Consider the following 25,546-nt stretch of genomic DNA (forward strand, 5'->3'; position numbering starts at 1 on the left):
AACATTTACTGTCAGTGAAAGTCCTAGTGCGTGTTGCTGTTTTTTCTCATGTCATTGTTAATTATCCTCAATGGAAATGATCAGATATGGTCTGAGGAAGACCAGACGTATATACAGGAACATAATCAATTCTCATTTCCTCTAACCTTCCTACTTAGGTGGAGATATTAACAAGTGATTATGAACTTTTTGAAGACAAAGTTCTGGTTGACAATCTCTTAACTACTTTGAAAGATGAATCAAAAAATGTAACTGCTACTCAAACAAATGGAAATGACAGGTGAGCATTTTTTGTGGGCAATATATTGACAATGAAATATAATATTGATTGTGACTATGTTAAAACATAGCAAATGCCCTATTTTAAGTGAGTATGTAATGCTTTCCTTTAATTCTAAAATTAATGCTAGTGCTATTCTGTTAGTACATTGTGCACTTGTGTTTATTTCTTAAGGATGGTAATAGTATCACCATTCGTACACTTGCACAGTACTCTTTATGGTCACCAAAATGCACTTGCAAAATAGTTTTATCTGTGCTTTGCAGCTACAAAATAGGGCAGTGACAACTGAGTCACTAAAAATTTTTGCAATGCTTTTATTATTGAAGAAATGAGATACTGAAGCATAGCTTGCTTAATATAAAATGGCACATAAGATTAATATGTTCATTATATCAGCAATAGACCATTAAAATTATAATAGATGGGGCTGCCTCTGTGACATAGTGGATAAAGCCACTGCCTATTGTGCTGGCATCCCATATGGACACTGGTTTGAGTCTCAGCTGCTCCGCTTCCAGTCCTGCTGACTGCTGATGTGAAACTCTGTGAAAAAATGTATTTTAAAAATGCTGCTCACAAAATAACAAAAATTAAAGTAACAAAATTATTAAGAAACATCAATATTTGACAAAAAGGTGCAAATTTGAGATTCTTTGTGAAGAAAATGGGACTTTTTATGTGTGTTTTGCAGATGTTACATGTCTGGATGTCAGTAGACAAGGATTATACATAATTTATGTATCATAAGTATGATTCAGCAATTTGTAGTGAATTTATTGAGTTGGACAACCATCACTATATTCCAATTTAAAACATCTTCATTATCCTTGTAAGACCCCACCCCTGCTCAATTTACTAATCTGCTTTCTATCAATTTGACTATTCTAAACATTTCATTTGAATGAAGTCCCACGATAACTGGCCTTTTGTGTCTGGCTTATTTCACTTAAAATAGTATTGTTAAGATTCATCCATGTGATAATATAGATCAGTTCTTAATTCCAAATAATATTCTATCATACAGATAAGGTACATTTTACTTACCCATTTATCAGTTATTGTATTGACACACTGGTTGCTTTTCAGGTTATATATTTTTGCAATTATGAATAATGTTGCTATCAATATTCACAGGACATGTGTGTGAAAATGTTTACATTTTTGGTGGGTGGGTACCTAAAAATCAAAACCTTATAAATCAACATTTAATGTGTATTATTTAACTTTTTAAAAAGCAATCAAACTCTTTCCAATTTGAATACAACATTTTACACTCATTAGCATCAGCAATGTATGGGGATTCCTAATTTTTCAGATTGTCCTCAGAAGTTGTTTTTTTCTGTCCATTTTATTTTAGCTACCGTGGCTATGAAAGCCTGTTTAAGCTAAACCAAGATGATGGAATGGTTAGTCTATCCAAATGTGTGGTCATTGAACTATATAATACATAAACAAAATGAAATGAGAAGTTGTCAGCACACCATGGATTAGTTGGTCTAAGTATTGTAAATCTGCTGATGTTATATAGCTGATAGATGTACTACAGTTGATATAAGTTAAGCTCTGGAAACATGATGGCATAGCATTTTCCCATTTTGTTTCTCAGAAAAGGCTTTGAAATGTCAATTCAGAATATAGCAATGAGTGAAGAGTCACCTACAATTAACTTGGATGTGGTCAAGACAGAATGCGAAAGACCAGTGACCCCAGAATCCTTTGAACAGAAGACTAAAAATATTTCTTTGGAACTGGCGCCTTCATCTCAGGGCAGTAATCTGACCTTCACTGAAGACAAACCAAGCACCTCATATCAAATTATAACGAACAGGTATATCAATCTATTCTTCTCTAACATAGGAATTACCCCACTTGTGTTTTTTGTAAGATTTATTTTATTTTTATTGGAAAGTCAGATATACAGAGAGGAGGAGAGACAGCGGGGAAGATCTTCCTTCTGATGATTCACTCCCCAAGTGAGTGCAATGCCCGGTGATCCAAAGCCAGGAACCAGGAACTTCTTCCAGGTCTCCCACATGGGTGCAGGGTCCCAAGGCTTTGGGCCATCCTCAACTGCTTTCCCAGGCCACAAGCAGGGAGCTGGATGGGAAGTGGAGCTGCCAGTATTAGAACCGGTGCCCATATGGGATCCCAGGGCGTTCAAAGCGAGGACTTTAGCCGCTAGGCCACTGCGCCGTCGGGTCCACCCCACTTGTTTTTAAGAATGTACTTCTTCATGGGGATAGAGGAAGGAAGAGGCTCCCTATACCTACAAAACTGTATCAAGGAAAATGATAATAACATTACAAAAGAACAGCAAAAAAGAATGTATTTCTTTTTCATTGTTTCATAGTTTAGTAATATCTTAAGTGGATCAAATGCATGGACATGTCAAAAAATGGTTGGTGTAGTCTTTTAACCTTATAAATCAAAGAATTTGTCCATTCTTTCCTTTCTTTTCTTGAAGCCCAGAAACATTATTTAGAATTGTAATGAAGATTTGGAAATCAAGGTGGATATATACTGACTTTCAAATCTTATTGAGGTGTAGCTTAACTTTAGCCTATAACCAGTGTTTCACTTAAATATGGAATCTACAATCAGACATAATTTTCTCCTAAAAATGTCTGACTGGTTAAGGTTTCAAAGTGAATGTAGATCATAATTTATGATCAATACCTCATACTGTGTTCTGCTCTGATGTATGAGTTGTGTTTCTAAGGAAACCTGGATATTGATTTTTAGGCCTACATTTCTCTAAATTTAGAAAATAACCTGTCCATCCAAAATGCAGTACTGTGATGAGGGAAGTAAGATGTGATTAAGGAAATTTTTCACTTACAAATCTAGTTAGAAACATTATTGTCCTTGTTTCTCATACATCAGAGATTGACTCTGTCGTAATGTATTTTGTATCTTCTCTGTGGTCATGTCAAAATGAGAGCTAAATATAGGGATATAAAATCTCTCCTCCATCTAAAATCTGAAATTAGCTCTGTAAGTAGGGTGAGACCTCTTGCTTGGAACAAACTATAGAGGGAGAAAAAAAATGTTTTCATTTCCTGAAACTAGGACATTGTGTGTACTTCAGCAGAAACACTGCTAAACTGGAGTCACAAGGGTGCTATCATCAGCAAATCTCCACCCGTAAAACCTTTAGTAGCATGTGGAGGAGGGAGGTCTTGCCAGAGTTTCACCTTCATCAGCAATGCTTGGATTTGTTCACAAACTTTATCATCTCATCATTAATTTATTTCCTGCTATTGACTCAGTTATTACACAACTACGAGAGGACAAAGGTAATGTGCAGGCCTTGGTAGACTTTAGAGACACACATACACACACACACACACACACACACACACACACACACACAATGGCAATGTGCAGGCCTTGGTAGACTTTAGACACACACACACACACACACACAATATCATACCCCAGTACAGGCCCAATGCACTTCTTCAGACTGTTCCCAGACGTCAGTGTGGACCCACAGATTTGTGGCAAATGGAACTAATCTAGGCAATTAGATGACCTTCATCATTCAGGATGGATCCCTAAGGTGTTTATCCTGAACACAACAATGCTGTTAATTGAGGTGATTGTTTGGGGTAGCTTTAGCAGTAAATGCCTGAGTTTATCACCAATGTTGAGTTCAAGTTCTCCTAAGGTTGAGAAAGCTATGAAAATCAAATGTCCCCTATAATAATTTAGTAGTACTTTAGAGTCTTGAAATTAGATTAAATATGTTGAAAATAGTACCATAAATGGTCCTCAGAGCATGTAATTTTACCAATGAAAGGACCCATAAAATGAAGCCAGGGTATGCAAAACAAAGTCAAGTCAAAGTACAAAGTTACTTTGCTCACTGACAATTGATATATGCCCATTCCCTCAGGTCTGTGACTCTCATCTGTGGATGAACTTCAGACTGAAGATTTTTTTTTTTTATGAAGAATACAGTGATTTCAGAGTCTTAGTTGGAACAGTACAGAACCTCGTAGATGGCAAGGCTATTGAGATCATTTGGATTAGCTAGCCACATTGTTGTCGTGCCTTATGTCTCACTTGTCTTACTGGGGACAAGGAAGCGATTTATCATCTTTACCAAGGGCCAAAAGGCATCTGCGGACTGAGAGCTTTCCTGAGTTGAAGAGTAGTTCCTATTAAAAATTTCTGAGAGTCAATGTGTTTTTTCATCCATACATCTTTTATGGGTTTCTTTCAAGTTGAAAATTCTGGTACGTTACTTGGAAATAGGGTACTCTGACTGAATTATAACTACTAAATTGTGTACTTAAATCTTCTGAATAACAGTTGGCTTTATAGCCTGGAAGTGAAATATCTGTAACTGGAAAATGCCATATGGTTTGTGGTTACTTGTTCAGAAACTTGCCACAATCTGTGAAATTTATTACGCTTGTGGTATTTTCTCAGAGTGTCTCCTGGCATTGAAGTCAACATTTTTCCATTCACCTTATCCTTCTGGCAGCAGAACTTGTTGATTCCCAAATCCTCCATTTTTCATTTAAGGAATGAGATGCCCATGCACCATTTTGAAGCCAATGTGGTGGAGATGAAGTCATTGCTATCTAGGAAAAAAATGAATTATGACTCTGATCATGCCAACAAGGTAAGCCTACAAATTAATCTTTGAGAATTTATTGCATTTGCAAGGATCATTCGAAACTGAAGAGTGTTATGTAACAACTGACACTGATGATATTTGACCTGGGACTGCTGAGTACTTGAATTCTGAACATTTTCACCAATGTAGTGTATATTGTTTTTATGTCTTGGCTTTATAAACTGAAAGTTTAAAAAGTTACTATAATGTTTTCCAATAATAATATAAAAATGACTTGCTACTATGTGTTTACTAATTTTTGCTATAATCACTTAAAAGTAGTCATTATGTAAGCAGCCCTTCATATCGAATTATGATGCATTAATAACAATGCTTTATGTATACAGAGTTCCTCTTCCTGTCACATTATCAGTTACTATTGCATGAAAGCCATTTTCTCCATGATAACTAGATGTTTGGCTATTACTTAGAGGGCTTTTACCACTGTTTTTTAGCTCGTCAATTTTGAACTTTCTGAATTGAGACCGAATGGAAATGAAATTTTTCCCAACAAGGATGTCACTGCAGAATCAGATGTAAGATCCATTTCTCTAATCTTTCTCCTTTTTGCATATCACTCAGATGTAATGCCCTCTGTTTTACCTTTACTCATGAAGATTGTCGTATGAATAAGAAGACATGGTTAAGTGAAAACAAAAGGGTGGCTTAAGGATTGCCATATCTTCCCACACCTATACAGTTTTTTCCTCGATCTTGACATTGACCAGTTGCAGAAATGTCCAGCATCAATTAGCAATATTTGCAACAAAATGGTCCCAAGTGAAGCCAATCCCAAAAGGACAAATACCAAATGATCTCCCTTATATAAAGCAACCTTGATGCAAAATACAAAACAAGTAGATACATGAGTAAACATGTAAATATGTATTCTCATAGATGAACTGAATAATGGAGACTAGCATATTGTGAAGTAGAGATACATTGCAGTATGAATCTCTATTTCCAAATAAAAGGAGGATTTCCATTGAAACTTAAATATATCTTTACAATATACTAGATTTTCTACCATTGCCTATATCTGCAATGGTATGAAACAAATAGCAGAATGTTGGACTATGCTAGTGTAATAATATGGGGGAAAAGGGTAAGAAGGCTGGGGAGGGAAGAAGGGGAGATGAATGAGGGGATCCCTCTATCTATAAAACCATATCATGGAAAATAATAATAATGTGATTTGCAATTAGCAATATTTTTCAATATTTTATTAATTTAGTGCATATGGCAAGATACATCAAAAGCCTACTCAATGATACAGGAAGTACAACAGAAACCTTAATAATGTGAAAATTATTTGTTCACGCCTTGCAAGTGACTAACTGATAAAAATAGCAAGTCATTCCAAGTAAATTGTTGCTTTTCTTAGCAGTTAGCTTCTTATAAATTATACAAAGAGAAATATTATTCTTTCCATGTCTATATCATCACAAACTGGAATGCACTTCAATTCTGTAGGCTTTTATTTGACTTATCATATTGAATTACAGAACTTACTTGAGAACTTACTTATTGTGACCAAAAAGACTGAGAAGTGTGTTTAAAGGGATTTTTTAAAATACTTTCCAGTGAGGAAAGCAAAATATGTGGCTTAATTGTTAACATAGGCTCAGTTTTCTAAAATGTTACTTCATATTCTAAGCTAACTAGCCTTTATTTTATACCAAGTCCGTGTCTATTGGTGACATTTTGGTGAAAACATCCAATAAATGAAGAATCCTAGCTTTCCACACTATAATGTGGATAGTGCATAAATATTAAATGCTCTGCTATTTAAATATTGGGAAGGAAAACAAATTTTAGGCCTGCAGAGAATCCATGCATTTTGACAAGACTGAGTCAGGTAGTAAATGACCAGTTATAATTATAACTGGGAATTTTAAGAGAACACAAAAGGATACATTTTCTTTTATTAAACTTTCCTCAGTCTTCTGTGAATAGGAAGGACATTTAGTTCCTAGCAGGTAATTATCAGTAATACTTTTTAAGGATTTATTTATTTTTTATTGGAAAGATCGATTTAGGGAGAGACAGAAAGATCCTCTATCCACTGATTCGCTCCCCAAGTGGTCACAATAGCCAGAGCTGAGCCAATCCAAAGCCAGGAGGCTCTTCTGGGTCTCCCATGAGGGTGCAGAGTTCCAAGGCTTTGGGCCATCCTCAATTGCTTTCCCGGGCCACAAGCAGGGAGCTGGATGGGAAGTGGAGCATCCAGGACATAAACTGGTGTCAGTATGGCATCCTGGTACTTGGAGGTGGAGGATAATCCAGTTGAGCTACCATGCCAGGGTCTCTTTAATACTTTCTTATATTTTGCTGTAAGTCTCTTTCACTTAACAAGTGAAATCTTGCTACTGTTACTGTTTTGAAACCAAAGTTTTTTCTGTTTTTTTTTTTTTTCTCAACTGCGTTTTCTAGCCAAAGAAATCTGCAAAGGTAAACTTTTTTGTTATTTACCAATAAACAATGCAGTAGACCTGATAGACATTAATTCTTTTTACATTGCTTAGCAAAGCTGATTTGAAAGAAGTGTTTTTTGGCTTCTGCCAGTCATACTAAGGCCTGTTTGGCAGAATAATCTCATTATTCAGATTCAAAATCTTGTATTGTAATTCTGGTGTTTACTGCATTTGCTATATCTTGATAAATAAACATCGGTCTGTATTAGTTCAAACTAAGTGACAAATGGTTCCACATTATCTATTTGGCTCCCACTGCGTAATAATCAACTTTTTCTCTCCTGTTTAAATGGCAGTTAGTAAATAAAATAACAGCATTTAAAATTTAAAATAAATCAAAACATTATCCCCTCATTTTTATTATTCTCTGAAGAGATAGACTCTATCTCAAACTATTTAAATTCAGATTAAGACACCAGTGTTTCCTTTTCCCATATAGGGACCAGATATAAGGAAAAATGAAGAAAATGAGATAAATCTACTTGAAGACAGTGGAAATAAAGGTATGAAATAATATTTGCAAAAATATTGAAATGATTTGTGTCTTAGTTTCAGACTCTGAGCTTAGTAAGTGACGCTGAGAAAATCATTTAACCTCTTTCAACCTGAGTTTACTCTTTTTTAAGCGAAGGGTAATAGTAACTTCTTTCCTTGCTTCATGGGTTCCTATGAATATTAAATGATATGATCATTAGTCAGTGATTTTGATATCAAATACAGAAAACTGCTATGTAATTTTAAGGGAGAATATATTATGGCATCTTAGTTTGAATAAAAAATGATGAAAACATCACTAAAAGTGTGTGTTGTAATGAGTTTGTGTTTTTCACATGACATCCAAAGAATTTATTTCTTCCTTCAAAAGTAGCTCCTGGTTTGGTTACTACGTTCATTCCTCCACAGCTAGCCTTACTTAATGCTAAAGTGCATCCTGCAAAGGCCTATATTCTAATGGTTAGTCTATTCCTAAATCCCAAACAAATTTTGATATATCACACTGTTCTGCAGAAGCAGCAAAACCATTGAAATACTGGATGTGCAAGTGAAGGGTGTTGGTGCAGATTGATAATACTTTCTAAGACCAAAGATGAGAGAGCATTGTTAGCAATTAAACCCATGCAACATTCCTTGTGAAGAAATTCGGAAGAGTAGATGTAACTCTGTGCTGTGATACATCTAGCATGTACTTTCTCTGCTCTACCCCTTCTCCCATCACATTCATGTATAACAGAAGCACCGTCTCTCCTCAGACAAGCAGGTGGTGAAATATGTGAGAAACCCACTGCTGTCTCTGATAGAAAAAATGCTGAGAAGCAACTTGGGAGTGAAACCGCAAGATTCCAAGGATCATTTTTCGGATAATGAGAACCCATCAAACATCTTACCAAAATTAGGTAATGTTTTTCAAATACTATTGAAATCTTTGATCCCCAGTTGTTAGTGAAAACTAGTGGAACATACAAAGTATCCTCTATTTTCTGTCAATACTATTAGCAGTTCACGAAAGAATCTAGTAATATTGAACCTTCTGCCTGAGCTTTCTTTGGAATCCGCCCAATAAGGATTCCTACTAGAAAGCAGACATGGAACACGCTATCTTTGAATGTCCAGTGTGTTTCTCTCCATGTTTTAAATCTTTATAGCTTAAAAATATAGTTAAACTCATTGCCTCCTATTACTTACACTAGTTTTCACAGCAGGGATGAAATTTAGGTCATACAGAGAATTGGGGGAATATGTCAAAGTTGAGGGAGATTTAAAAAGGTGTTTTTATTTTAACTTTTAAACCAGTGTTCTTCCAATACTTTATTTATGTCTGGAACACTTTTGTGTTAAATGCCACAACACACAGCCGTTTTCTAATTAATTGTAAAGTCCGTATAACTGGAGTCTACTTATAGCAAAGGAGTTATATCATTCTAGAGTTACTTGAAGCAGATCTGCTTTTGAAAAAGAAGACATTTTGCTAATAATTTTGCTAATAATATGGAGATAGTATGAAATTTTTCCCAAGATATTACAAGTACATTTATGGTACAGTTTTTCCATTTGAGTCTAGTTTTATTGTTTATGCAATTTTTTTCCTTATGCAAAACTGAATTTTCAACCTAAAATATTGTTTGATGTGCCAGTATGTACTACCTTAGCTTTTTTTTTATTAATTATTTTTCATTATGTGACAGTTTCATAGGCTCTGGGAATCTCCCCAGCCCTCCCCACGTCCCTCCCCACTAGTGGATTCCTCCACCTTGATGCAGTATTACAGTTCAAATTCAACCAAGATTCTTTCCTTGCAAACGTATACCTAGCATAGATTCCAGCTACTTATTGTCCAGATGGGTTGAACAGTTTCTTGGGGAGCCTATTTCTGGTCCGAAGTTAGAGCTGGTAGGATATCACCACAGTCAATTAAGAGTCCCAATACAACATCAGCAGCAATTTGCAACATTATGGAATTGACATGGTTTTGAGTAACCTGCTTTTATACTTTATTATTTATTTTAAAATAATCTATTACTACATTATATTCTCAGGATCACATCAAATGCATGGCAGTTATTGCACCACAGTTTTCGTCAATGCTTACATTATTGTGATATAATAATACAAGGAGAATAGATTCCATGTTTGAGATATGGGTCTAAGAATATAATGGCACTTTGCTCCTCTCTTCCTCCCTCCTTCTTTTCTTTCTTTTTTTCTTCTTTTGCTTCTTCTTTATTTCAAAATGAATGTAAACACCTCTTGCTAAATTTTTAATAGGATCAGTATATACCACTTTTCTACTCTTTAAGTTCCATCTTCTAAACTACACATCTACTCATTTTCTGTTACTTTTATGTATGTGATTCCAGATGTGATTCCATTGCCTCTCCGATGAAGTCAACTTCAAAGGAAAGAAAGAATTTGTCATGGTCTCCATCCAATATGTCTTAAAAAGAGCATGTGCTCTTAAATATGATTTAGAGAATTTTAAAAATCTTTACGAAAAGTCCATATCTGCGTTGCTCTAGTTTGAGTTCTCTTTACTTTTCTTGAATTACACCTAAAATCTTGTGCGAGAACTCCAGGTCACACTGTAGCCATGTTCCTTCACAAAACATTGGGAAACCCAAGAACAAGTTACTCATCAGAAGGGAAGATGAGTCATCCATTTGCAACCTACCATTTCTCAACTTCCTCTCCCATCTCTACATTCGGCTCTTAGTTGCTTCAAGTGCACTCTGCGTTCTGTGAAATTGTTTTGCAATTAGCTATGCTTCATGAATGTTGTGATGTTTTAACTAAATCTGGAAAAAGCATCATAAGCTGTTGCTGCAGACGCTTTCATGTTTGCCCAACCAGTTATCACCATAACATTTAGACTGCAGATTTTGTTTAGTAGACGCAGGGTTTTAAAATATGTAAAATTTCATGTTTTCAAAATAAACATGAAATCAATAAATTTTTAAAATTTATTGTCCATTCTTCCTATTCTATTTCCATTTTCTAGACTCTCCTTTATATATTTACTTATTTTGTACTTCTTTTATTTTATAAAACTTCAAATATGCTGCCATCAAATTCCCCATTGACATGAACTTCAAAGAAAGAGATTTTGTCATAGTTTCCATTCAGTCTATCTTTAAAAGAGCATGTCTGCTGAAATGCAATAATTTATAAAATTGTTAAAATTCCTGAGAAAAAAATCCAAGCTTATTTCTGCACAGAGCTTTCCTGTGCAGGAATAAGTGTAGCATATTTCACAATTTCAGAATAAGAAAGAATCTCTACACTGAATTGGTATGATCACCAGGGTAATCTGGGTTCATTTTCCTAGTTCCAGATCTCTTAATATATTCTAAGAATGTGGATTTTACTTTGCAATTGTTGTCTATAGTCATTGCTGGGAAATAAATCATCACAACTTCTTTCTCCTGATAATACTTTACTATCTACTAAATAATCTTTCCCTATTTCCTCATCACATTCCACTCTCCCCAGCTTCTGGAAATCATTCTACTGAAACTTTATGTGATCATTTTTTCGTATTCTACATATGAATGCAATCATGCAGTGCCTGTCTTTCTGTACCTGGATCTTTCCACTTAATTACCTCCAGTTTTATTCATTTTGCTGCAAATAATAGGATTCTGATAAAAAACTTACCAAATAGTATTTATGTATATACACCATCTGTTTTATCTGTTTATACATTCATTGATACTTAGGTTATTACATTTCTTGAATATTATAAACAGTGCTGCTTGGGAAGTTGTGTTTATTGCATTCAAAGCTGATACTTGAATAATGATTAACATAAATTATTTTCTTGCATATGTTAGAGTAAAATGAATCTTTTTTTAAAGATTGCAAAGTCAGACATACAGAGAGGAAGAGACAGAGAGGAAGATTATCCATCAGATGGTTCACTCCCCAAGTGGCAGCAACAGCCAAAGCTGACCCAATCCGGAGTCAGGAGTCTCTTCCAGGTCTCCTACTCAGGTGCTGGGTCCCAAGGCCTTGGGCCGTCCTTGACTGCTTTCCCAGGCCACAAGCAGGGAGCTGGATGGGAAGTGGAGCTGCCGGGATTAGAACTGGCGCCCATATGGGATCCCAGCGTGTTCATGGTGAGGACTTAAGGTACTACACTATCGTGTTGCGTCCAAGAGTAGAATAAATCTTTTTCCTTTAATTTTTATTAAGAGTGTTAGTGGTCATATACATGAGACTATCTCAAAAAGCTATGGAAATGAAATTAAAAGATAAAATTACTTTGCAGTAAGCTTTCCAATCCATGGGTAGTATTTTCATAATATGCAGCATTGCCATGAACTTTATGAATACTCTGTGTTTGTCATATTTGGAAAAAGTATAGAATACCATAAACACAGTTTTTTTAAAAAAAAAAATACTTTCATCTAATAGAAAATCACCTATTCTTAGTAATACTTCTTTATTCAAATCTACAGTATTTGTGTATCTTTAAATAGCAGATTATGACAAAAGAATACATTTCAGCTACTTTGCACAATGTCCCATGCGTCCTAATGTAGTTCTCATTTCTTTAATTATGAAGTGAAAGACTATAATGTAGTTCTCATTTCTTTAATTATGAAGTGAAAGACTCAAGGTGAATTATTTTGATCTACTAACACTGTATTAGGGTACTACCTTCTCCATAACTTTGCCAGAATTTTTTTTTTATTCTTGGATAATAACCATCCTAACTGCAGTGAGTGATACCTCATGGTGATTTTTATTTGCATCTCCCTCTTGGCTAATGATGCTGAGCACATTTCCATGTGTCTTTTGGCTATTTGTCTTTCTTCCTTTGAAAAGCATCCATTACAGCCTTTGTCCATTTCATTCCTGGATTGTTTATTGTTAAGTTTCTGGGGCTCTTGTATTCTGTATATTTAATCCTTTATCACATGTAGGCATCACAAATATTTTCTCTCATTATGTTGATTTTCTCTTCACTTTGCTGTTTCCTTTGCTGTGCAGTAGTTCTGAGCTTGAAATAATCCTGTTTATTTTTCTTTTATTGCGTGTGCCTTTGGAATCATACTCAAGAAGCGTTTTACCTATGCCAATGTGTCACATTGTTTCTCACAATGTCTCATACAATGTTTCTGTATGTTTTACTGTAGTTTTATAATTTCACATCTTGAGTTCAGATCCTTCACCAGTTTTGAGTGCTTTTGTTTGCTTGTTTTTGCATAGAGTGTAAGGTAGGTGTCTCATTTTAAATCCCTGCCTGTTGGGGCCATTATGGGTGCAAATTCAGGCTAATCCTCCATCTGCGGCACTTACACCCCATACGGGTGCTAGTTCATGTCATGTCCTGGCTACTCCACTTTGGATCTGGCTCACTGCCTATGGCCTGGGAAAGCAGCAGAGAATGTTTCAAGTCTTTGGGCCCCTGGACCCATGCAGGAGATACAAAAGTAGCTCCTGCTCCTGGCTTTAGCGAGGCTCAGCTGTGGATGGTAAGGCCATTTAGGGGGTGAGCCAGCAGATGGAAGATCTTTCTCTCTTTCTCTCCCTCTCTCTAGAAATCTGCCTTTCAAATATTTTTTTTTTAAAACCTGTGTGTGCTGAAGTCCAGTTTTCCCAGTGCCATTTACTGGCAAGACTGCCCTTTCACAAGGGAATATTTTTTTTCAACATATTTGTCAGAGATTATTGGATTATAGATGCATGGATTTATGTCTGAGGCTTCTGTCCCATTAGTTTGCACACCGGTTTTGTGCCATTACCATGGTTTAACTTACCTCTTAAAGCAGTATTTGGATTCCTGCCACCCATGTCAGAGACCTAGATAGAATTCCTGGCTCCTGCCTTCAGCCAGGCACAGGCCTAGTTGTTGCAGACCTTTAGAGGTGAACTAGCGGATGAAATCAGTGCCTGTCTGTCACTCTTGCTTGGTCTCACTCTTAAATAAATAATTCTTTTTTAAAAGAGGAATTAGAAGTTGCTAACTACTGTCCCTATGACTCAAAAGTAAGAAAAGGTTTATCTCTACAGTGGACTCTTTTATATTTTAATTTATTTTATTTAAATAAGGTGAACAAATATGTATTTTACAATACATATTTAAGGGCCTGTGTTCCCTGCTTTCCCTTGTCCTTCTTTCTTTATTTTTCTTTCTCTTCTTTTTTTCTTTTGCTTTTACAATGGCATCGTAAAGACATCCATTCCGACTCTCACACAACAGGAAGAGTCCCCTACCAGGTTCTGGAACGGAATCTGGGCAAGTTGTCGCCGAAGCAGCTCTTGCGCACCGAAAAAGGCAATCCAGAGCTCATGCAAAAGACAGATGCCTTCTGGAAAATGCATTGCAACCGAGATTTTAAATATGAAAAGCCACGGGAGCAGGAATCGTGGCGAGAGATGTACCTGCGGCTTCATGATGCCCGAGAGAAGCACCTGCAACAAGTGACCATGGCCATCAGGGCCGCACAGGCAACCAAGTATAGACGCCGCCAGGCAAAGATGATCTTCCTCAAGGGAGTAGCTGGCAGCACCCAGGCTCCTCCCCGTCACAGCTCCCACAGCAGCTGCTTCACCCCAGTACCAGAGAGGCCAGCGCTGGCAGCCAGAGCCAACATCCCATCCGAGCTCAGGGCCACAAAACCCACTGCCAAGAAACCTGCTCCTCTCATGGCTAAAGCCATTCGCGACTTCAAGAGATACTCCCACAGATGAGTTCCCTGAGCATCAACCATTGAGAAACAGTGGCAGTGGGCTAGGGATAAGCTCTAAGAAGGGCCGTGTGGATGAGGACAGTACAACTTAGAAGCATAACCACAAGCTGTGCCTCTCTTCTCTGGGGACTTTGACCTTGTAAGACTGCATTCTTCAACTTTGGGACTCAGGTATACGGTTTTGCACTCTTCTCTACTGCTCTTGACTCTTGTAAACTGTTCCCAAGTGGGGTTCAATTGTGAGGACACTTGGGAATTCCCGAGACTGTGAAGCCTTCAACGCCACGAGGCTTGAATGAGACATTTGACTCTTGTTATTAACTCGTTTCTTCTGCAGGAGAAACTGTGCTTTTCTTAGGTATTTGCCAGAGACCAGCCCCGATCGACTTTCGAGCTTGCAAAGGATGTGTGGATCTGTGAGAAGACAAGAAGGAGAGATACGGACCACTATGGCATGATGTTCATAGTGCACAACTCAAAAAAGCTGCCTTCTTTATACCAAAATCATCACAAACTTTTGCACAACATTCAATTGTTTCATTTTTACTTCATGGTTAAAAGAATGGTTACAAAAAACAATCCTAAAAAACATTATTATTATTTCACTTCAAAGAAAACATTTTGAGCAAACATTATTCATTCAAACATGCAGTCACCTGGCTGAAGCCAGGAACTCCATGGTTGGCAGCACATGCAGTTACATAGTGACAGATGGTTTACGTATACCCCACATCAATTTTCACTAAACCTAAACTAATATTTTTTAAAAATATCTAGAATGCAAGACTAAAAGGAAAACCCATGAATTAGAGAAATTTATGAAGAAATATATATGTTATAGATTCTTTACTAAATCTTATAATCAATTATGCATGAATTACCATCACCTTCACCTGGAACTGATTTGATTGTTTTTTGTTCTTTGGTTAAAGGACAGTGAAAAGCATTAGGGCAACTCAGCCTTCCTATGAACAGAGGGCCTTTGCAAGAAGCTTCTTTTTATCTTTATAAACTGGTTTCTTTCCCTAAATATGAGTGCCAATATAAGGTGGAAGTTTTAAGCCATTTTTCTTTTGGGGCTCACGTTTGTCTCCCTTTGGAAGATGCCCCATCTACTTTCTGCTTTCCGTGGTGAGAAACCAAAATGTGTCATTTCATTTGTTGTAACAGTTCGAAGCTGCACGGTTAACAAACTCTTTGTACCTGCATGATTGCCATCTGTTCCAAGATATTATCAAGCCACTTCTTAAGGAGAACATTAATTATACTAGGGCAAGTTCCACGACAAAGGTGGGCACATAACAGGATGTTTGGCGACATTGTGGGTTCAATTGTACTATTGTATGCTTTTACCTGTGTGTCATTGCCTTAAGTTACTAAAGACGCTTTTACCATGACATGATTGATCAGTTTGAGGTGTTATTCCAGTTACAGGAATCATTTCACGTTTTCAGAAAAATGACACCACCACCCTCAGGAGAAGTCTATGAAATATTAGAGAGGTGATCGAGTGTCCATACAGTGGAGTGAGGCAGCAATGAGGTGATCAGACATTCTGCCAGGTCTTGCCAAGCAGCCAGAAACTCCACATAGCCTTGCTAACTGAGGAGCGATTCTCATCACACACCCATGTCATCCGACACAACTGCATGGCTTCCCGCTTCTGCCTCTCTCTCAAACTTGCGTTGAAGGTTGTAAAGTTCTCTGCGTGTGGTTTGCAGTATTAGAGTTAGATGTCAGATGAATACTGGGATAAGAAATAGTACAAGAAGAACAATTAGTGTAGTTTGCAAATAAATAAAAAAATGAAGTAAACACTTTATCAGAAACAAAAGATGTAATAGAATGTAAAAATTGATTAGTAAGATCTCCAGCAGAAAAGGCTCGATGATGAGAATGGAAAATGGTAGAAATTTGGGAGTGTAATTGTTGAATACTAAGAGGAGTGGAAGTACTGTTCCATATACCTTCAAGATGAGTTTTAACATCATCCCATGATATGTGTGAGTCATTATAAGAAAGAGGAGTAACACAAATCCATTTTTAATTGCTACAGCAAGTGGTACTAAATCTAGATTTTAAGTGTTAAATTTCATTACCAATGTAAATGATAACCTTTTTAATGCATTGGTTTTATCTCTAAATGTCTATCAATACTTTTTTGTGTGAATAAGCCATAACTAATATTACAGGAAAGATAATTAACATGATTAGCTATATGAACTTGTTTGCACTAATGTAGTGGTAGAGGTTGCAAGAGACCCTATAAGAATAAAAAGGAAATCTTTAAAAAAAAAAAAAAAAAAGGGCCCGGCGGCGTGGCCTAGCGGCTAAAGTCCTCGCCTTGAACGCCCTGGGATCCCATATGGGCACCGGTTCTAATCCCGGTAGCTCCACTTCCCATCCAGCTCCCTGCTTGTGGCCTGGGAAAGCAGTTGAGGACGGCCCAATGCATTGGGACCCTGTACCCATGTGGGAGACCCGGAAGAGGTTCCAGGTTCCCGGCTTCGGATCGGCACGCACCGGCCCGTTGTGGCTCACTTGGGGAGTGAATCATCGGACGGAAGATCTTCCTCTCTGTCTCTCCTCCTCTGTGTATATCTGACTGTAATAAAATGAATAAATCTTTAAAAAAAAGAATAAAAAGGAATTATAACTCAAATTAAGGAAACTATAAAACATTGAGAGTGTGACAAGTCTATAGGATATGATTGTAAAGCATTAAGGGCAGGATCATCATACCATGGTTCAATTCAATTTTTAGGCAGCAGTACATATGAGCACTTATCAAAATAACAAATGTGGCAGGCATTAAGAAAGAAATAAGGCAATGGTAACAGTACACTTGGTGCATTTGTCTTGGAGGAAGATGATTCAGGCAGGCAACTCAAAGGCATGCAGAATGGAAGTGTTGGTGGAGGGAGCAGCGGAAGGCATCTCTTGTGGGATGGGTACATAGTCCTCAGTAGCTGACACGGGAATTGAGGAAGATGGGACGTGACGTCGAATCAGCCAGTCCGGGATCCAAATTGGTGAGCATGGGTCCTGTGGAAAAACACAAGCATAACTTCTCCTGGGAGTTAGAAGAAAATCAAGTTCTTTTTATTGTCCTGTGAAAAGGTCTTTCCATTTTATTAAAGGTTTAGGAGAGGGTCCAGTATGAGAACAGTATCAGAGAAAGAGCTGGTACCATGCTGATCCAAATAAAGATGTTTAAATTTGCCCTGTTGTAATTCAGAGATCTGAGTTTTTAAAATTTGGTTAGAATGTTTAGTTGTGGCTTGGCCTTGGGGATTACAAGGAATCCCGGTAGATTGTGAAATTGGAAACATGGAACAAAATGACTGGAGTGCCTTAAAAGTATATGCTGGAGCATTGTCTGTCTTTATAATTTTAGGGCAACTGAGCACTGCAAAACAAGTACTTAAATGTGTAACATCTTTACTCTCCTAGTTTGAGCTGTAGCCCAAATTACATGCAAAAAGGTGTTAACAGTAACATGTACATATGTCAGTTGTACAGAGCCGGCAATGTGGAAACCGAACTCTAAGTGAAGTAGCATTCTGATGATGAAGAGCATGATTTTCTCTAGCAGCTTGAACTGTACCCACAAAAGTTTTAGTTAATGAATCGGCGAGGACATTGTTTTCATGAACCAGTTCAGGTAGATTAGAATGAGTGCTCACATGGTACACAAAAAAATGATAAATGTCTAAAATGAATTAAGTCCCGTAACTGAGTAAGCAAGTTAATAAGAGTAGTATGACTGCCAGTTAAAGTGGTAGACTCTATGGGCAGAGAAAGAGTGGCACTATAAAATGAATCAGTGCAAAAATTAAAAGCGCCATTTTTAAATATTTAAATTCCTCAGTAACAACACAGAGTTCTACTCTTTGGGCAGAAATTTCTTTTGTTTTGGGTTTTTACATAAGTGGTGAGAAATTTTGCCCATAATAGTTACAAGTACAATTTGCCATGTCTCATCCTCAAATATGAAATAGGTAAGCTATTCAGAATTGTAAGGAATACTTTTTCATCTACATCTTTACCAAAAAACTCCTTACTTCTATAACGTCCCTTTATAATCAAGGTAGAAACCAAAGCACAATAAGGAGTAGTAATGTTTTTATGAATGGGAGGGAGATGAAGCCACTCTGAAGGTCCTTGTTGCCACAGGCATCCCGTTGGGTTATGATTAGTGGGTAAAACTATTAATTGCCAATAAAAATTAAAATCAATTTTCAGAAACTCTATGTTGAGATAATCTGGATTCAGTTACAAAGCATTTTTGCCTCATCTGTCAGTTGCTGTGGATACCACAGATTAGAGTCCACTCTTAATGTGTTAAATAAAGCTTGAAGATCAATAGCAGTTAATTTTAAATAGGGATATAACCAGTGCATACCTCCCCAAAGTTTTTGAAAGTCATTAAGAGTTGCTAAATTGTGCATTTTAATTTATAAGATTTGGGGTAGAACAAAATCAGAATGTATCTGTTGTTCTAGAAACTATATGGAGACTGTACTTGATTTTTTTCTGGAGCTTTTATTAAGCCATCACTAGTTAAAATTTTGATTGATTTAGTAAGGATTCTTTTTTGGTAGGAAAACTCTCTTTGTGAGGCATTAAAATATCATCCATGTTATGAATAACATAAACAGATGGAAAATATTTTTAAACTTTTGTAAGGCTAAGTCTACAAATTTTTTACATAAGGTGGAGCTGTTTTTCATGTCCTGAGGCAAAACGTCTTACTGAAACCATTGGAACAACCATTTTAAATTAGTCAAAGGCAGGCTAAAGGCAGATGTAGGCTTATCATTTGTGTGACAGGGAATAGTAAAGGAACAATCTTGTCGAATCTTTAGGAAGCCCTATAGGAGAGGGCAGCCCTGTCTGTAAAGAGCTCATAATAACCACAGTGGCGTTAGCATTTTGTAAATCAATTAACAGTCTCCATTTTCTTGATTTTCTTTTAATAACAAACACAGGGAAATTCAGGAAGTTAAAGAAGCTTTTTTATATGTTCCTATTTTAATTGTTCTTTTTTAATTCCTTAAAATTCTATAGTTTTTTCTTAGTTTTAGGGTCCATTGGAGTGCCCTTTAGTTTTAGAGAGCGTATAGGAGAAACAAATAAAACTAAATCACTAGGTTATTTACATTAAGAAACAATGTCAAGTGAAAACTATTAAGTAACAGCTTTAGAAAATACCCAAAGATTCAATATCTGCTATAAATATGAGATAAGAGTATAGGTTAATAATTAAAGTAAGTTGTACACTAGACAGATAATATAACACAAGTAATTTGTTTGATTGACAAACCTGAGCACTAATGCATCAATGACTTAAGATATTTTAAAACAGCTTGTCAAAAATTTGAGTCATATGAACCAGATTTTCTATTGTTGTTGATTTAGTGATCTTCATTTAGAGCAGAACGATTACCCAATCTTAGTAACAGCTTAAAACCTTTAGATGTTTTTTAAATTATCAGTTGATTAGAATTATTTTTTATTTTTCATAACATGAGTTTGCAAAAAAATGTTTTAAGATGATTTACAAATATAGGTAGATTAGATTTCAAATAATTGTGGCTGGACCCGTAAAACTTATTAACCAACTAGAAGATGCACCTGTTGCTTTACGTGGTATTTGAACAGACCCAAATAGTTTTTGCTTTTGCCCAATTTATGCTTAAGGGTACAAATATGACTTAGGGAACATACATCAAATAAGTATATCTGTTCTTTTAAATAGCTTTTTCTGTTAGAAAAAAAACCTCTAAGAGTTAGTTTATGATAAGTAAAAGATGTAGCATTTCCTCACCAGCAAACACAGTAACTTAAAATTACGCAGACAATTTAAGATTTTTCTAAAGCAACTCTAGCTAGAAAAGAATGACATCAAACTAAGATTTATTATGAAGCCATTTCTCATTTAATCTTAAGCAATATTGAGGCCAAATAGTATTATTGTAAAATAACAGCCTTTTTTATTTTGTAAAAAACACTCAATGGGACTGTAAGAATAGAATTTTGATTAACAGTTATCTTGGCATTGGACCTGTTAAAGCAAACAATTTTAACAAAAAGACATTAAAACAGACATAGGCGGCCACCACACTCACATGATTTAGAAACCTAGTGGGCCATAGTGACCCCTCATTTGTGCTGTGTCCAGCCCTCTTGAGTCCCAGATGAGAACCCAAAATAGACAAATTTAGTGAGATACCTGCATATGAGTAAAAGTCAGTGTAAATCCTGTGAGGCAAGAAGCCCGGAATGGCAGATGGAGCCATGTTAATCACCATGGTGCCCCCCAGCCAAGACTACTGAGCTGGGTTCCAGAACACAGGATGGCCACTGCCCTCTGACTGAGGCCTCTAAAATGTTGCAGGGTACAAGAGAAATCATGTCAGAAAAACTTAGAATTTACTATGAAATCTGTATTAACCAAGCTTAGTAGTAACAGTGTCCATTAAAAATCAACAAATGAAAACTCAACCATAATAATCCAATCTGAATCAAAATCGTGAAAGAGGAAAGAGGTCATTACAGGGAAATCCATCCATTAAACTAAAGACCTATGTTTTAGCTTTCCAAGCAATATAAATTATCTTAGCAGATGTACAGTGGACAACCTGGACAAATGAATAAAACTATAAACATTCACATTTTTCTGTTTTTTGGCATACATTTTATAATCATTAGGCATTACTTGTCCTGAAACTAGAAAATACACAAATTTGGATTAGATTTTTGTAATTCTTTTTTTTTTTTTTAGACATCAATAGTAGTATTTTGATATAACCAAATTTTGTCCCTCTTGGCATTTGACAGTGTTCTTAATACAATTAAAATAATCTGACCAGTGGTTGTCTACAGAATAAAAAGATAAATTTTAATATATCCAGAAGGCCCCGGTAGAAATACCAAGGTCCCCAAATTTGAAACTTTCGAAGTTTTAGATGCCTGTCAAAGATGCCAAGAAGGCTTAAAATATCGGATTGAAATGGAATTTTTTAATATAATAAAATCTAAATTAGATTTTAATTAATTGAATAAAAACTATTTAAAAGGAGATATTACCATAACATGTTTTAAAAACTTTGTTGTTTTACAGGAGGGCCAGATTTTAATTCCATCTATCAATGATAAATATTTAGAAAAATGCTGTATATTACACTTTAAAGACTATAATTAATTATATCACAAACAAATTCGACAGTCATCAAGAACACATTCTCATGCTGTAACCATTTGCAATCTTAATATTAAAACTAGCACATAGAACACATGGGTTCATCTCATACCTTGGAACAATGTAACAGTGAATTAAATTTTATACTAATTTATCCTTGACATGAACATTATACTTTTAGAGACCAATTTAAGAATCATATTTAATTGTGTACTAACATTGTCCATAAGGTACAAAAGGCTGGGTATTCTACGAGGCAGAGAAAAAGCAGGAATAGGGAGACAGAAAAAGAAGAGCAGAGTAAACAAAGAGCAAAGAAAGCGAGTGAGCAAAGTGAAGAGGCTTGTTTAGAGCCTCAGACTGAGTATAGGGAATTTGGACCATAATCAGAAAGAGCATGTTTTAGTTCTTTAATGAACTTAAAGGCAAATCTAGAGTTGCCTCCTCTGGAAGCCAGGAGCTGACTGCACACTGTAACAATCCCAGAGGCTGCTGCTTACTCATTTTAATGCTTTTCCTCTGCAAAGTGTGTTTAATAATATCAGCATGTAAGTTTCTCTCACTGGATGCAATATGGCCCTTTTTGTAGCTAACAGAGGGTACAATGCTTCTCAAAGAAAAATGTTCTTACTATTCACCCGCACCTGATCTGAACTCTTATTGGGGGCCTGCAACGCCCTTGGGTGAAGTCCGATCCACACCATGAATACCAACATCAATATCAATAGTGAAGAGGCTTACCTTTGTCGAGACCCAAGTCTGGGTGCCACTTGCTGGAGACCAGCCCCGATTGACTTTCGAGCTTGCAAAGGATGTGTGGATCTGTGAGAAGACAAGAAGGAGAGATACGGACCACTATGGCATGATGTTCATAGTGCACAACTCAAAAAAGCTGCCTTCTTTATTTATACCAAAATCATCACAAACTTTTGCACAACATTCAATTGTTTCATTTTTACTTCATGGTTAAAAGAATGGTTACAAAAAACAATCCTAAAAAACATTATTATTATTTCACTTCAAAGAAAACATTTTGAGCAAACATTATTCATTCAAACATGCAGTCACCTGGCTGAAGCCAGGAACTCCATGGTTGGCAGCACATGCAGTTACATAGTGACAGATGGTTTACGTATATCCCACATCAATTTTCACTAAACCTAAACTAATATTTTTTAAAAATATCTAGAATGCAAGACTAAAAGGAAAACCCATGAATTAGAGAAATTTATGAAGAAATATATATATTATAGATTCTTTACTAAATCTTATAATCAATTATGCATGAATTACCATCACCTTCACCTGGAACTGATTCGATTGTTTTTTGTTCTTTGGTTAAAGGACAGTGAAAAGCATTAGGGCAACTCAGCCTTCCTATGAACAGAGGGCCTTTGCAAGAAGCTTCTTTTTATCTTTATAAACTGGTTTCTTTCCCTAAATATGAGTGCCAATATAAGGTGGAAGTTTTAAGCCATTTTTCTTTTGGGGCTCACGTTTGTCTCCCTTTGGAAGATGCCCCATCTACTTTCTGCTTTCCGTGGTGAGAAACCAAAATGTGTCATTTCATTTGTTGTAACAGTTCGAAGCTGCACGGTTAACAAACTCTTTGTACCTGCATGATTGCCATCTGTTCCAAGATATTATCAAGCCACTTCTTAAGGAGAACATTAATTATACTAGGGCAAGTTCCACGACAAAGGTGGGCACATAACAGGATGTTTGGCGACATTGTGGGTTCAATTGTACTATTGTATGCTTTTACCTGTGTGTCATTGCCTTAAGTTACTAAAGACGCTTTTACCATGACATGATTGATCAGTTTGAGGTGTTATTCCAGTTACAGGAATCATTTCACGTTTTCAGAAAAATGACACCACCACCCTCAGGAGAGAAGTCTATGAAATATTAGAGAGGTGATCGAGTGTCCATACAGTGGAGTGAGGCAGCAATGAGGTGATCAGACATTCTGCCAGGTCTTGCCAAGCAGCCAGAAACTCCTCATAGCCTTGCTCATCACATACCCATGCCATTCTACCGAAATGCAGGGCTTGTCACAGGTATTAGTTCCTTGGTAGAAAGTGACATAATTTAATTTCACGCATGCCCCTAGATTGTACTTACAGAACTAATAAAGTAATTGTATAAATGACTAAAAATGGTAATATAATGGAAATTTTTCTAAAAAATACATTAGCTCATTTTACTTTGCCTGTGCTGAGTGCACTATCAGAAATCAGTACCAATACAGAATAATGTTGGTTGTGAATTAGTCATTATTCGGTTAACATAGAACAGATTTTTGTTAGTTTTTTTTATCTACTCAAAAACTAACTTTTGCTTTCATTAATCTGTACTCCTTATTTATTCTATTATTTATTTTATTCTTTATTATTTACTGGTCTCATTTCATTTTTTATCCTAATTTGCAATTTGATTTGTTCTTGCTTTTCTGGTTCATTGAGTTGCATTGTAAGATTTTTTACTTGAAATATTTATTTTTATGTAGTCTCTTATTGCTGTAAACTTTCATGTTTTAGATTAATTTATTTCTTTTTTTTTCTTCTGTTTTTTATTATTTTCATTATGTGACAGTTTCATAGGCTCTGGGGATCCCCCCCACCCCTCCCCCTCCCCTCTCCCCTGGTGGATTCCTCCACCTTGATGCAGTATTACAGTTCAAATTCAACCAAGATTCTTTCCTTGCAAACGTATACCTAGCATAGAGTCCAGCTACTTATTGTCCAGATGGGTTGAACAGTTTCTTGGGGAGACCATTTCTGGTCCAAAGTTAGAGCTGGTAGGATATCATCACAGTCAATTAAGAGTCCCAATATAACATCAACAGCAATTTGCAATATTATTGAATTGACATGGTTTTGAGTAACCAATATGTTAAAAAAAAAAAAAGCAAGTCCTCACCACAACCTATGATTAGCTCATTGACATTTCAATTTTAGTTTATATACAGAACCGGCTGCTATATACCTTAAAATGGCTTTAAGGTACCATTCAGCTGTCTCGTGTCTATTTCAATTTAGTATTTAGCCATTTGTTGTGTTGAAGTATAATTTTGCTGATCTTGGCAGATTTTAGGATAATCTAGACTGGCTTGTAACTCTAACAAGATATTTGTTGACATTTAAGGTGCAGAACATTTTTTTTGTTTGTTTGTTTTTAGCTGGCGTGGATTGGCTCATGCCTTGCTGGGTGGGACACAAAGATTAGTTACTCCTCACCATGGTGTTGAGGATTTTCCTGCCCCCCCCCCCAAAAAAAAAACCCAAAAAAGATTAATTTATTTCGAAAAGTTTTCCTATTACCTTTTCTGCTTTTATTCTGTTATATTCAGAGAAGATGTATAATATGACTTGAATTTCAAAGTGTGTTAACATTTGAAAGCTAGTACAGAATATGTGCTGGAAAATGTTTCACATACTGATTAGAAGAATGTAAATTATGGGGTAGGTGTTGTGCACAGGTTAAACCACCGCTTGAGATCAGAGTGCCAGTTCAAGTACAGGCTGCTTTGTACTTTTAATGCAGCCGTCTGCTAATGCTCCTGAGTACAGGTGGTGCTTCCAAGTACTTGGATTCCTGTCTCCCATGTGGCAGGTCTAGATAGAGTTTCTGGATGAATTCTATCCCATACTTGATTCCTGCAACAATTTGGAAGGTGAACCAGCTGAACAGGACAAGGATCTCTGTGTGTCTCTCTCTCTTTTCCTGCATTGCAGGGCCCGGTCTCCCAAGGGTTAGCTACACAGC

General features: G+C 36.3%; 1 protein-coding gene across 4 annotated transcripts in view; it reads left to right on the forward strand.

The window, feature by feature from the left end:
* The window catches only part of LOC131478491 (heat shock factor protein 3-like), an 86,164-nt gene that overhangs the window by 35,864 nt on the left and 24,754 nt on the right, over positions 1-25,546 (forward strand). Inside the window, exons 8-14 of one of the 4 annotated variants that reach the window (XM_058658363.1) lie at positions 159-280; positions 1,890-2,111; positions 4,817-4,916; positions 5,366-5,446; positions 7,824-7,887; positions 8,635-8,778; positions 14,058-14,646. In XM_058658363.1, the coding sequence (XP_058514346.1) occupies positions 159-280; positions 1,890-2,111; positions 4,817-4,916; positions 5,366-5,446; positions 7,824-7,887; positions 8,635-8,778; positions 14,058-14,575 (1,251 nt within the window). In that variant the 3' untranslated portion in view covers positions 14,576-14,646. Of the gene's footprint in view, positions 1-158; positions 281-1,889; positions 2,112-4,816; positions 4,917-5,365; positions 5,447-7,823; positions 7,888-8,634; positions 8,779-10,239; positions 10,843-14,057; positions 14,647-25,546 lie in introns of those variants that run through there. The other 3 variants (XM_058658364.1, XM_058658365.1, XM_058658366.1) reach the window with 3 other exon arrangements.

Source organism: Ochotona princeps, chromosome X (genome assembly GCF_030435755.1).
Source record: "Ochotona princeps isolate mOchPri1 chromosome X, mOchPri1.hap1, whole genome shotgun sequence".
In the NCBI taxonomy this organism is placed as follows: Eukaryota; Metazoa; Chordata; class Mammalia; order Lagomorpha; family Ochotonidae; genus Ochotona; species Ochotona princeps.